The sequence below is a fragment of the Aplysia californica genome, unplaced genomic scaffold (assembly GCF_000002075.1).
Source record: "Aplysia californica isolate F4 #8 unplaced genomic scaffold, AplCal3.0 scaffold00065, whole genome shotgun sequence".
NCBI classification, from domain to species: Eukaryota; Metazoa; Mollusca; class Gastropoda; order Aplysiida; family Aplysiidae; genus Aplysia; species Aplysia californica.
Genome location: NW_004797335.1, coordinates 341,699 through 356,911, shown reverse-complemented (window position 1 = coordinate 356,911; position 15,213 = coordinate 341,699). Strand labels below are relative to the sequence as shown.

The following is a 15,213-nucleotide window of genomic DNA, read 5'->3' as shown; positions in this document are numbered from 1 at the left end:
ACGTTTTTCAGTAATTTAGAAATAAACCTCAAAGGCGTTGAGCCAAGAATAAAATCATTAAATTCCCAAAAGGGCGAGCAAATGCTGGTTGATACGATTCCATTATTTTGACTAGAGCCTGATTTCACCACGATGCCACACAATTCGCTACCTCAGAAGTACAAAGTTCTATCTGACATTCTTGGTTTCTTTGAGTTACAAAGACCATGAAATCAGAAATCGAATGCTCTATCTGCTCTATCAAAATCGTAAGATTACTCTGAATCGTTATCAGGACATTCAAAGAACTGCATTCGAAAAAGCTTAGCCTGTTGTGAAACTCAAAATGTTTGAAGTCAAATTCCTCAAAACTACGTAGTGAGCAGATAGAACTTTGTAATTCCAGGGTACCAGTAGCGGTTTTTATTTGCATTGTCTGTTTAACACCCGTGTCTGTGGTGCATCGGTCAGGCACTTCGCAGTCGCACGCAGGAGAACCAAGTTCGATTCCCATTATAAGAGAATTTTTATTGCGTATCTTTCTTTTTCGGTTTTGACTTTTTTCCCTCTTTGGTAAGTGTTTTACGGCGCTAGCAACAGCATATTAGGTCATACGAGCGCGCGGGACACACCTAACATTTTCAGATGGTAGGAAAATTTGAATTTTTCCCTTGGTAGCCGCCGAAGCCTTCTCTTATCGATTTTGGACCACCAAGGGATTTTTAAAGTGCGCAACGTGCACACGAAACCTCTGAGAAATTTCGCCTTAGTCAGAGAAGTCTAGGTGGAGATCTTTCCTACCAGAAGATCAGTGGTGTGGCTGAAAGACGGTGGTAAGAAGGAGCCAAGGGGAAGAAGTATAAAGGCTGCAGAAAGAGTCAGGAGCCCAGAGGAGGGAGCAAAGGAGGTGAGGGGTGGGGGATGGGGTTAGAAAGTGGAGACGAAAGCAGACGACAGAATATTGCTAGAGAGCAGGAAAGGAGGTGAAGGGAGAAAATTAATTATAGAGAGAAAAAAATTTCCTTCGCTACACGGATTCGAACCGGGACCTTTGAATGAGAGGCGAACACCTTAACCTCTAGGTCACGAGAGCCCCTCGCTGGGACTCTCTACCTCCCTCAGCCCGTGTTATTTTTTAATCAACACTGCTTATCTCTCCTTTTTTGGTGTTTTTTACTCTCTTGTAACACACTTCTAATCTTCGGCACGTATGTGACCTAATTGTTTTGGAAGTGCCGTAAAATGCGTCTTTTAAACAAGTACATGTAGCTTGTTCAAGACCTAGCTACCAAAACAGTGTAATAATCTAATTGAACTCTACAGTACAAGTTGGACGTTCATTTATTAATATTTGGTAAATATATGTTCGTTGTCTTTTATGTGTGTGTGTGTGTGTGTGTGTGTGTGTGTGTGTGTGTGTATGTGTGTGTGTGTGTGTGTATGTGTGTGTATGTGTATTTTGTCTGTTGATAAATTAAAAGGCATCTATACACTCAGTGCATTGCATCGAATAAATAAATACATGAATTGTAAAGCTGAAGGCCAAAATCGGACCTGGGTCGTTGGTATAGAGTCTAATACGGGTTATCCATTGGGGGATCGGGTCGGGTCGGTCGGTTTGGTAGCCAGATTGAGAACGCAAAGCCGCTATCATGGCAAAAGGCGATCGTGCCCGACTCGTCGCCTTAAAGACAAACGGTTTATCGTGAGGCTACGAGTTTGGCAATCGACCCAACCCGACCCGACCCGATCCCACCGCAATGGTCAAATGACAGATCAGGTCGGAGCGGATCGGTTTGGGTCGGATAATGGCCCTGGTCATTTGACACTGAAATATAATAATACATTTGTGAGGCATCGCTGTGAAAACATGCGCTCGTCCAATTAATGAAATAAAAGAAAATAGCATTTTCCTGCCGGTTTGGCAATTTTTACCCTTTAAAAAATTGTGGCTCAACCCCTTTTTATGTCTATTCGCGGATATTTTTTTTACACTGATTAAAGGCGAACAAAAATGTTAATTTTCCTTTCCCAAAGTCTCTCAAGCTTTGGGAGATACCAATCTTTGGCGCCCTTTTCTCAATAATTTTACCACTCAAACCACTTGACCCCCACATTCACCAATCTAAAATATCATGACTTCTATTCGAGATAGATGGATAATTTTTCCATTGAATGCATAGCAAACGAACAAGCTTTAAGATGATATCAATAACTCTACATGCCCAAAAATTGATGAGCGGCTGATTCCATCGCTTCGTACTACAAATGTGTTTAAGAACGGGTGCTTCTTGGTCAAACCAACCATCAGCCAGGTTCAGATGGGTTCGGGTCGTGTCGGTCGGATAATGGCAGGGGTCATGTGGCACTGTAATGTATATCAAAGAGTCTACATAATAAAAGATGCCACTTCTCTCTTTGAGCCAATTAAAAAAGTGTCCTCAAAATTCGGTTACCCTACTTCAGTTTAAAAAATTAAAGTTTAAACTAGCAAGTTTTTGAATAAATTTCGGAAGAACGCTTTTTAAAAATGATTACGCTGACTAAAAATCCTCTTCCGGAGGAAAGGGTGATTGTTTTCTTCGTTTAATTTGACTTTAGAGTGAAAGGCGAGAGGTCATTAATATTTTTTAAAACCTAAAACTCCGCACTTAACGAACCCGAACTACTGATGAACAGCAGTCGATCTGCGCACGCAAGGAGGTACTTTTCCCATTCTTCTTGTGGAAAAACGAAAGAGAGCTTCAAAACAGGCTGCAGCGCCATCTGAAGCAAAGAGCGGACTTCCGGCGGACACTCTTTTGGCTGAGTGGACCATCTTGTTATGTACTATCTTTGTCTATATTTGATATATCAATTTGACTTCTGCTTTGCTCAATCAAATTTGACCGGGAAGACCATAAGGACCTACCACATTCCACTTGTAAACTAAAGACGGACCCTTGCAATGTATAGCTTGGGTTGTAATACGAGTTTCACGGCACTTGCAACACAAATAAGGTCAATAAGCGCAAAAGAAAAGACGTGTTTCAAGAGATCAAAAAAAAAGAAGGAGGAATGGGATGATAGATGTTTGATAAGAAAGAAGGAGCAGATCAGTGCACGCCCCCCCCCCAAAAAAAAAACCCAACAACACCCATCCACATAGTAGCCTTCTGATTGGCCACCATCTCAAACTGAACAAGTAATGTCATAAAAATCCATTATCTTGATTCTGGGAGGTGTGGTGCTATAATGCCATCTCTCCCCCTCCTGGTGACCTGCAATAACATGTTTATAAAATTGTATTGTATTGGTATAATATAGTGCATTTATGTATGTAATGTATGTATTTGTAAGTATGTATTTATGGACAGTATGTATGTTTGTAGTAACCCAAATTTCACCACGAAGATCAATATAATAATGTAATTTATCTATTTATTAAGTTTCCCTATTTTCTTAAAAATTGGCTCAGACCGTGAGCAAAATGAGCAAATGTCAGAGCACACTTGCCAACAAGTAATGATTAGGAGATTCCACTATTAGCAGGTAGCAAAAGTTTTTAAAAAGACCGGCCCCGCCCCTCACCCACAACGACAACCATAACAACACTATCATTAAAAAAAAACACAAAAAAACAAAAAAAGCAAAAACTAAGCAACAAGAAGTGCTTTAGCAATGGAAACTGCTTCAGTAGAAAGGTTCTCATTACCTACAAAGACTCCATCCCATTGATGTTACATTGACAATGATGATAGTCCTTATGTCTTGCTGGGGTTAACTTAAATTATGATAGAGTTAACTTTAAAAAAGGAGCTACCTCAAATTAAATTTTTAATTTAAATATTGGCCTTAACTCAAATAATGAAGTTAACATAGATGATGGAGTTACCTCAAATAATGGAGTTACCTGAAATACAAAATGTGTAATGAAGTTACTTCAAGTAAGGAAGATACGATAACTTAAAAATTATAATAGAGTTACCTCAAGTAAGGAAGATAACTTAAATAAGGGAGTTTCCTCAAGTAAGGAAGAAAACTTAAATTATGGAGTTACATCAATTGACGGAGTTACCTCAAATAAGATAGATAACTTAAATATTGGAGGTAACTTAATAAACGTTCTCCCACAGATGGCTGGCCAACCCACAAAGTCCTTCGAGGAATTTCTGACGTGCAGTATTTGTTTTGACATTTTCAAACATCCCAAGATTCTACCATGTGTTCACACATTCTGCAAGAAATGTCTGTCCGACCACATTCAGGTAAGGTACTAGGTCTGTAAGAGCAGGCGCAGGTACAGTGTAGTACAGGTTTTACTTCATTTTAGTATTTTAAGGGGGGGGGGGGGCTACACCTGGAGGCTATCTCGCTTATTACTGGACCGAATTTTACCACATTTCACACATATAACAAGCATAGTAAGGAGTCTTGAAATCCGCAATCAAATTTGAGAAAAAAGTTTCGTTTCCATGGATACGCCGCCATATTGGATTTTATTGACATGTCTTACGCAATGAATACCGCACTTATCACTTATAGAAATTGATTGTTTTTTTGCATGCATGTTCACAAGCATTAGATATTGTTTTTTTCCTAATCGAATTAGAAAATTTTTAATGAATTTTTTCCTGAGGTAGCATTCAAGTTTGCGAAATATCCGTGAAAACCCACACTCCAGACACCACCAACTAAAGTCTATTCCATATATCAAAAATTCAACAAATAAATGTTTAGTATTACCTCTTCTCTTCATTCTGTGAAAATTTCATGAAGATTGGTTGAACAATGGTGGAGTTATTCAAAAAAGTATTGACAAAAGTAGCATTTTGAGAAAACGGCCGATAAAGAAAAATAAAATACTGACTTAATGAGGAAATGGCGGTTACAAACATGCCCGGTATCGGAAAAAATACGGTTTTTAGGGGTTCTTATGCCATGAAATAGTTGTAGGAGAGGCTGAGGAAGCTAAAAATGCCTACAACTCAAATTCCATGATTTTGAGCTGAATTTTGATTTTGGGGGTGTACCCCCCCTCCCATTTAGGACTTAACAGACACAATCATATCATATTATGTCGCATCAACATCAGGCCGAATGCAATGCAGCTGCTTATTTCGAACCATCATTCTCAAACAATAATTTGAATAGTATATCATAATAATAATATTATTATACATGTTGCTGTCTGTTTATTTAAATTTCAAGCGAAGAAAACTGACTTTACTTACTTCATCCTTCCTCTTGTACCATTTATGGTGTCGATGGGAGAAAGAGCTTTCTGTCTCTGGCAAGTTGGATGGCCTGGCTGGTAGGGATGTTGTGAGCCCTCGGGGCATCCTTTACACCCTCGATCCAGGCCTCTCTTGGAAGTCCAAGAAAGCAAAAACTAAAAATCCGTATGAACAGCAAAGTTCGGCTTCTTTCTTGAATTACCACTAAAAACAAATTTTCGCCCATCTCCGATAAGGTCAACTCAAGAAAGGACAGAGCCTTCACCCCCCACCCCCTAAAAAGAACCCCAAATTCAAGACTATTCTCGAGTGGATTCGAACCAGGTACGCCTTTGAGCACACGGATGATGATCATGATAATAATGATAATAATAATAACAATAATAATAATAATAATAATGACAATAACAATAACAATAATGATGATGATGAAATTATTATATTACATCATAGCTGTATAGCTCGAATTCCAGCTCAACGGCAATCTCTGTGCGCTTTACAATCTACACTACGATCACAGCCTGCAGTCTCGTGTCTTGGCTACCGGACCTGTGAGACGCGTGTTCGGGGGTTCATTGTGTCCTTGAGAAGGACACTTTACACGAATTTCCCATTTGGCTCGGTCTTTTCGGAGATGGACGTTAAACTCAGAGGTCCCGCCTCATAAGTAATCTAATAGTGTTGATAGAGGTGTTAAAGCACTATCACTCAAACATTTCATTTTCACAGCCTGTCGTTGCCTCGTCTTGTGCTGCAGCACGGGCCCAATAGTGACCTCCGGGTTTTGTGATGCATTTTTGCTAAATCTGAGTCTGTGTTGCATACAGAAGGCATGAGTTCGATTTTCGTGTGCGTGTGTATATGTGTGTGTGTGTGTTTTGTTGTGTGCATATATATATGTGTGTGTGTGTGTGTGTGTGTGTGTGTGTGTGTGTGTGATAGTGTACCTCTGTCTGTCCACTCGAGACATACTATCCCTCTTAGCCCGGATTTGCCTAGGCAGGCAGGGTCGAAGTAACCTGCTTCCTATAAATGATCTAAATTGTATCGATGGGGGCGTAATTCTTCTGCAATTACAGTATAATTTACAGGTGTAATCGCTACCCTAGAATCACAGAGTTCCATCTGCTCAGTACCTACTTTTGAGAAATTTGACATATAAAATGTTGAGTTTCAGAACGTGTCCAGTTTTTTCGAATACAATTCTGTGATTACTTTGAATATATTGACCATGACTCCGAATGATCTTACGATTTTGTAAGAGAATATAGAAAATAAAATTTCTGAACTGATTGTCTTATATTATAGAAACTCAAAACGGCCAAATGTCAGCTAGAACTTCGGAATTCTGAGATATCAAACTTTTAGTCAGTTCCGAATGATGGGTCGCTCACATTAACTATTGCCCGCCTTCATTCTCAGTCTCGACCTTCTTCCACGAACAATGGGGGATTCCAATGTCCCCAGTGCCGAGCCTTTGTCGCTGTGGCAAACCCCAAAGCCAATCTAGACCAATGGGCTGGACAGCTCCCAGACAACTTTGCCTTCCGGGTGAGTTCTCTTTTTTTCTTTTTTCCTTACATCTTTTGCAAATGAAATGTATGAAATGTATGAAAGGACGAATGAATGAATGAATGAATGAATGAATGAATGAATGAATGAATGAATGAATGAATGAATGAATGAATAAGTGAGTCTTTTTTCTTTCACTTAGGTTGCAAAGTAAAGTGTGTTGTATGGAGTGGAAGGGAAACGACCCCCCCCCCCCATTAAAAAACATAAACCACCAATCAACCAAACAAACAAACAAACAAACAAACAAACAAACAAACAAACAAACAAACAAAAACAACGACAAAAAATAATAACAACCTCCCCCATAAAAAACAATCAAACAAAACAAATACACTCTCATTCTTTAACAGACGGAACATTAAAATTGTTTTTAATATGTCTCAGATAATTCAAATTCAGGTGGACAAAAAACCATTATTGTCTCTAAACATCCCCTTTCAATAATAATAATAATAATAATAATAATAATAATAATAATAATAATAATAATAATAATAAATTACACTTTTATTTGTCCCAGAAGGGCTTTGGTTTACAATATCAAACATACATAATATACATACACGTATATATATATATATAAAATTATAAATACGTACATCCATAAATGCATGCACAAATGCTTTAAAAAATACACAATAAAACGCCAGTACAGAACAGTTTACAACCATTCCACTGTCGGTCGCCACTGTGCAGCGCCCCGTATTGTGAGCTAGGGTTGTCGTGTCTTGCTCAAGAAGACACCCCGGTTGTCACGGTAGTCACCATATTGTATCTTACTCTTTTTTAATCACGGGACGTAAGCGCCCCGTATGCCATGGGCTTTTGGTTAATGTTACTCACTTCGGGGATCAACATAAAGAGTCAGACACTACACCCGGGCTCAATATAAGATTGCTTGGTGTCGTGTGTGTTCGTCTCTCCAGTTTACAGTCGTGTGTGTATACCAACATTACATGGTGTCAGAAGTCAGTGGATAACGTGTCACAAGTGTCAGAATGCCTCATTTCAAGCCTCCTGAACCGTTTGATTTTTCCAAATCTCACGAGTGGCCTGGGTGGCGATAGCGTATGCTACGATACCGCACAGCCACAAAACTGAGCGCAGAGACCGGAGCAATTCAAGTAAGTTCATTAATTTACGCTATGCGACGCCAAGCTGAACAGATATTTAACACGTTCACGTTCCCTGCTCCCGTCGAAGGTAACGATTCTAGGGACAACTTTGACACTCACTTTGTCCCCAAGCGGAATCGTATCCACGAAAGAGCAAAGTTTCATGCACGAGCACAAAACAGTGGGGAGACGATAGAAGAATATGTTAGAGCCCTATACGAGCTTTCAGAACATGCAGACTTTAAGGACCGAGATGAAACCGTAAGGGATAGACTCGTCCTAGGAGTACTGGACAATGAACTGCCACAGCGCTTACAACTCGAGGCAACTCTTACTTTAAAATCAGCCATCGATACAGCACGCCATTTCGAACTCGTAAAGGGTCAGGTCAGTAGCCAACGTCAGCTAGGTGCAGCAGTCACAGTAGATGCAGTGCGCTACGGCCAGAGGGGATATTCGTCGCCTGCTCACCCCAGGGGTAGAGGCGGCCGAAGAACAGGTACACACTCACAACACAGAGGCAGCCATGCATCACAGTCAACTTTCTCTAACTGCGGCAACTGTGGAAGGGGTCATGCCCAAAACAATTGCCCAGCGCGCGGGAAAACTTGCAGAAAATGCGGCAAGCGCAATCATTTCGCAACAGTCTGTCGCAGCAGCAGCCGCAATGTCAACGAAATCACTGAATCGGAAACTCCTTCGTTCATTTTAGGTGCTGTTGACAAAGACTCGGACAGTAATGTCGTTCCTGGTGTGAACTTCGGCGAAGTTTACGCGCCACCATGGCGCGTTACACTGAACCTTGGAGGGAGAGCTACATCCTTCAAGATAGACACTGGGGCCGATGTTTCGATAATGTCGAAGGCCGACAACAACCGTCTCAGTCCTCGTCCAAAGCTGAAAACAACGTCTGCAGTTCTTCGCAGTCCTGGTGGAGTCATAAGGAGCGTGGGAGAATTTATCGCAACTACGCAGCATAACAACCGCAACTTTGCGTTCCGTTTTTTCGTCCGTGACGACGACACCGACTGTCTTCTCAGTCGCGACGCCGCAGTTCGTCTGGGACTGATCTCTAGAGACAGAATAGAGTCTGCCAACCTCGTGTTCGGCGATGTGGTTCCTAAACATATACCCTGCGAGCCAATGAAAATCATCTTGAAAGAAGATGCACAGCCATACTCCGTTAACGTCGCACGTCGGATTCCCATTCCACTCATGGACGAAGTCAAGGCTGAACTAGACCGCATGGAGGCCGCAGGTGTCATTGAGAAGATCATCGCTCCAACTGACTGGTGCGCGCCGATGGTCCCGGTCAGGAAAAGGTCTGGTAGCGTTAGAATCTGGACAGATCTGAAAAAGCTCAACCTGTCGGTGAAGTGTGAACGATTCATGCTGCCCACCTTAGACGACATCTTGTACAAACTCAGCGGATCAAACAAGTTCAGCAAACTTGATGCGACATAACCCTTTTGGCAGTTGGCACTGGACGACGACTCCGCGAAGCTGACCACTCTCATTACCCCGTTCGGCCGGTACTTCTACAGACGTCTCTGCTTTGGAATCACCTCTGCGCCTGAGATATTTCAGCGTACGTTGCAAGACATGCTAGCGGGCATAGACGGTGTTTAGTGCTTTATGGACGATATCTTCCTGCACATGGATGGTCAGGAGAAACATGATAAGCTGAAAAAGAAAGTCTTCCAGCGGCTAAAGGAACGCGGGGTCAAGTTGAACAAATCCAAGTGCAAGTTTGACAAGGATGAAATCGATTTTCTTGGCCACATCATCAGCGGGAAGGGTGTAAGGCCAGATCCATCCAAGGTCAGCGCCATCACTGAGATGCCAGAGCCAGACAACATTACAGACTTGCGACGAGTGCTCGGCAATATGAACTATTTTGGCAGGTTGGTGCCAAATCAGTCAACAGTCATGAAGCCGCTCACCGATTTTCTGAATCACGATGCTGAGTAGGCCTGGACTCCAGCGCAGTCATCTTCCTTCACTGATGTCAAGAAGTTACTGTCGTCAGCTCCAACACTCGCCTCCTTCGACATGAGGAAGCCTGTCATTGTAAGCGCTGATGCAAGCAGCTACGGACTGGGGGGAGTTCTCCTCCAGGAGGACAGGGGTGATCTTCTGCCAGTGGCTTACTGTTCCAGAACTCTATCTAGGGCCGAGAAGAACTACGCTCAGATTGAAAAGGAACTGTTGGCGGCCACCTGGGCGTGCGAAAAGTTCGATTGCTACCTCATCGGCCTGCCGTCATTCACACTGCTCACCGACCACAAGCCCATTGTTCCCCTGATCAACTCTAAGGAACTGAATGATGCACCTGTCCGCTGCCAACGAATGCGGATGAGGATGATGCGCTACAGCGGAAAGGCAGTATACACCCAAGGGAAAAACATGACTGTCGCAGACTCCTTGTCCCGAAGTCCAGTAGTGAGCACCGAGCCTGAAGATTTTGGTGAAGAAATCGAGGCTCATGTCGCTACAATCCAGATGTCATGGGATGCCACGGATAGCAAACTTGACGAAATCAGAAACAAGTCTGAACAGGATCCAGCGATCAGTGCTGCCATACAGTACACCAGAAGCGGTTGGCCGAAATTCATACAAAACGTCAAGTCCGAAGCTGGCGAGCTCTACGCAGTTTCCAGTGAACTGAGCGAAGTCCATGAACTACTCGTCAGAGGTAACCGCATCGTAATCCCCAAGGCAATGCGAGGAGAGATGCTCAGCAGGATCCACGACGGTCACCTCGGAGGGTCGAAGTGTCGAGAACGGGCCAAATCTTCCATTTTGTGGCCTGGTCTCAGCTCCGAGATACAGGAAGTCGTCTCAAGATGCGACCATTGCCAGCGGAAAAGTCCAACGCAACCAAGCGTACCTCTAAACCCGACAACTCTACCTGAGCGGCTGTTCCAGATGGTTGGTGCTGACCTATGCAACTACAAGGGACATGACTACCTGGTACTTGTGGACTACTTTTCACGGTACTTGGAGGTGGCCTACATGCCAGACACCACCTCAGAGACTGTTGTGTACAAACTGAAAAACATATTCGCTCGGTTTGGCATTCCAGAACTACTGGTCACTGACAACGGTCCCCAGTTTGTGTCAGACCGCTTCCACAAGTTCGCCAAGGGCTGGGGGTTTAAACGCACGACCAGCAGTCCTCATTTTCCCCCAGAGCAACGACGGGTGGGAGAAAGCAGTCGAGGAAACTAAGAAAGCCCTGAGTCAGGACGACCCATTTCTCGCACTCCTGATCTACAGGTCTACACCGGTGTCACCGACGGGGGCGAGCCCAGCGGAACTTGCTCTTGGGCGACGCCTGAGGACGACCCTGCCAACTCTACCGTCAAACCTGAACCAGCAGGTCTACGACAGGGCGAAGATTGCAGCCAGAGACGCCGAGTCGAAGCGTAAGTACAAACATGCTTTTGACAGACGTCACAGAGCCACAGAGCCCAGAACCTCCCGGAGCTGAATCCTGATCAGCTCGTCCTGCAGAAGCTGGAGAACGACAAGGAGTGGCGTGGCCCTGCCGTTGTCAAAGAACGGTGTGCACCGAGGTCTTACATCATACAGTCTGGGGATAGGGCTTACCGCCGGAACTGCAAACACCTGAAGCCCTACGTCGACCCTCCTTCCATGCCTTCTTCACGTGTTGCCACCCCAGAGCCTACGTCTATGTCCGTTCCCTTACCTCCGCCACCAGCTGTCCAGCCTGTGGAGCCAGATGTCACACCACCATCACCTCAGCCAGCTGCCACTCCAGTTAGTCCAGCTCCAATAACTACCCGAAGTGGACAAGTGGTCAGGAGACCCGCTCGTTACCCGTACTGATGTTCTTGCCACCCAGTCGTATCCTTTAGATGACTGGTTTTATTTTTTTTTGGTTTATTCTTAGCTGATTACCCAGTAGTTGTGTAGACCTACCTGTTCGAGGTAATTTATTTTCTTAAGTTTCGCTATCTGGACGTTATGCAGTTCTATGAATGTGACAAAGACAATTTGAAATGTGGAAATTATGAAGTACTAAAGAACTTTATTGAAATGTGTTACCAAGTTCTCAAGTGCAAGCCCCGAATCTTCAAAGACAATTGAACTCTGTGTGTGAATTTTGTTAAAGTTAGAACATTCCCCTTTAAGAGACTCGAAACCGATAATCTTTAATCTATTTTGAGGTGTTCCTTTTTCTTCAATATTAAAAGGGGAGATGTCACGGTAATCACCATATTGTATCTTACTCTTTTTAAATCACGGGACGTAAGCGCCCTGTATGCCATGGGCTTTTGGTTAATGTTACTCACTTCGGGGATCAACATAAAAAGTCAGACACTACACCCGGGCTCAATATTAGATTGCTTGGTGTCGTGTGTGTTCGTCTCTCCAGTTTACAGTCGTGTGTGTATACTAACATTACACCGGTGACCACCCATCTGATCCCCGGGTCACCGATACTTGCATGACAGGAACACTCACCAGGAGATTCGAACCCGAACACATGTGTCTCGGTTAAGCTGAGGCCTGTAAACTCATCCACTTAAATCAATTAATGTTGTCATCTGACCTAGTGGAGAAACGAGGAGCGGTTTCGGGCCTGGGTTTCAAAGCTATCATAACTAGAGTTACGATATTTTTGCAATAGGAGATATGATAAACTGTTTTCTGACACGCAGCTTATGTCAAAATCCTGTACTTTTTCATGATGGAATCTTTATTTAACAACTGAGTTTTTTATATGTTGTGATGTGGGCCAATGGCCTCCAAAACTGAATAAACTTACTTACTTTTGAGACACCTGAATAGACATAAGGGTTTTAAAATCTAGCTCCCACTGGCAAATTTGAAGACAAACGAAGCATGGGTAGGCCCAAAGCAACCTACCTAGAGAACCTAAACAAAAACGGGTAACGGGGTAAGATCAGGGTAACGTAGCTTTTTCAAGAACATCCTAGCAAAGGAATGAATGGAGAACCATGATCGCCCATGTCTGCGGCAGATCTGGCACTTGGTGATTATGCTTATTTAACATTCCCCTATCTTCTTTACAACGTCCACCAGAACATGATAGAGCACATGAACCCAAACGCCAACCCAGAGGCCGCTGTGTGTGCCGAGCACGGGAATAAGCTGGAGCTTGTGTGTGCCAACTGCGACACCGTACCCATCTGCTACACATGTCAGGCCGTCTCACATCGGATGTGCAGCCAGGTCAGAACATAGAGCACTTCCATGTAGGTGGTTGGTGGGTGCTCTGGTGTGATTCCTTCCTTCCTTCCTTCCTTCCTTCCTTCCTTCCTTCCTTCCTTCCTTCCTTCCTTTCTTTCTTTCTTTCTTTTTTTCTTTCTTCCTTTCTTTCTTTCTTTCTTTCTTTCTTCCTTCATTTCTTTCTTTCTCTTTCTTCATCCCTCCATCCTTTCCTTCCTTCCTTCCTTGCTTTCTTCCTTCATTCCTCCATTCTTTCCTTACTACTTCCTTCCTTCCCTCCTTCCTTCCTTCTTATCAAACATCTCTTATCTCCCATCCTTCGAACACCTCTTATATGACGGGCACTTATATGACCTAATTGTGTTGCTAGAGCCGTAAAATCGTACTAAAACAAAACAATAAACGGACACTTCGTTGGTGATGTTATGCTTTAACCGTGCAACTGGACGAAATAGGTCATCTCCTTTTTATACATATTGTCTTGCTTTTCTCAACAGTCAGAGTTTGTATTTCAACATAGTAAGTCTCAAGCACATTCAACCAGTACCATAGAATACGAAATTGCAGTAGTAGAACAAACGAAAAAAAACCAACAACAACAAAACAACAAAGCAAAACAAAAACCAAACAAAATTTGTTGATTAGTACATCAGATCTGAAGTGTTGGTCAACGATGCCAGCTCTCGATATATTCGTGTCACGACGCTGTGGAATCAGACGCACGTCAATTATTTTGGTTTATATGGAGCTATTGATATAATCTTACGCCACTTCCTTTGCCTTTCCTTTCTTGAATGAAATAGCATTTCTTTAATACAAGTCGAGACAGCTGAGCTTAAAACAGGAGGAGGTGGCCTGATGAGAGACGTAGAATTAGCGAGAAATTAGGCTCCAAAGTTTTATGCTGACTCCCAAAACTTGAGTAGCCATGGAAATGGACAATTTATATTTCTACCTGCCATCGACATTTTTCTGTAAATCCCACACAGATATTTGTTTGTTTGCTGTTTTGTTGTGTAGTGAACCTATAGGGTGTTGAGCAAAAAAAAAAAAACCCATAAAAATTGCTAGAGGGACAGGAAAATGCTGATTTCTTCGATCCCATTATTGCAACCAGCGTCTGATTTCACCACGATGTCACACATTTCTTTACCTTTTGCTGCAGCTCAAAGTCCACAATAACACGTTGTTGATTTTTTATTATACCGCGCCTGTTGTGTTACTGTTAGGCACTTTGCTATCGCACGTAAAATACATGAGTCCAATTCTCGGTCTTATTTGTTGTGTTTGTGTTTTTATTATTGTTTATTTTATTAATTTTTTTGGTGTAATTTATGCATTTTTTTAAAATTGAGTAACTCTATCTATCTGCTTTCAGCTGGTGTTGGTCCTGATGAGAGGCAGGTCTTCTCAAAGTTGCGGGCCTGCTAAATGATCTAAATTGTTCTGATTTTTTGTGTGGGGGAGAGAGGGGTAAAACTACTACACTTATACGTGTCTGGATTTCTGAATAATAAACAACAGTACATGTATTTCAATTTCAGGTTTACACGGTGTCGGTGGCAGCTCAAGAACGACGTAACAGTATCAGCTATCATCTGAGCGGCATCCAAGAAAGGTAGACAGAGGGTTTTCAACCTTTGTTTTTTGTCCCTTGCCCCTTTTCTTCTATGGTTGCCAGATAACAGTTAAGTATACGAAATAAGGTTTTTGGACCTTGTTTTGATGGGGAAGCATTTAAAAGTAGCTGCTCGCATGTTTTACATGTTGGTCCTCTAGAGCCCTATCCATTCCGACACATGGATTAACATCAAATATATATATATATATATATATATATACACACATTTAAACACTTAAACACATTTACATCTGCATTGAACAACAATACCCCCCCCCCCCCAAATCCCTACCGCCGTATGGGGAGAATTTCTATCGAGTACCTCGGTCCACTGTGCTGAGATGTGTCCTTTTGAACCCGGGTTGGCCCTGACAGGCAATGTCGAAATCTGCCTCTCTAAAAGATCTAAGTTGTGTCGATGGACACGAGCAATCGGGTATATTAAAGAGAAAAAAACTTTAACAATAATAATATAATCTGCTCTTTA

The 15,213-nt window shown here is 42.7% G+C and overlaps 1 protein-coding gene across 1 annotated transcript in view; it reads left to right on the top strand.

Annotated features, from left to right (window-relative positions):
* LOC101860484 overlaps positions 1-15,213 on the top strand; it is a gene marked incomplete in the record, with an annotated part of 40,440 nt that overhangs the window by 2,311 nt on the left and 22,916 nt on the right. The window contains 4 exon segments of the mRNA XM_013079825.2: positions 4,095-4,226; positions 6,618-6,746; positions 12,959-13,108; positions 14,650-14,723. Coding sequence (XP_012935279.1) covers positions 4,095-4,226; positions 6,618-6,746; positions 12,959-13,108; positions 14,650-14,723 — 485 coding nt within the window.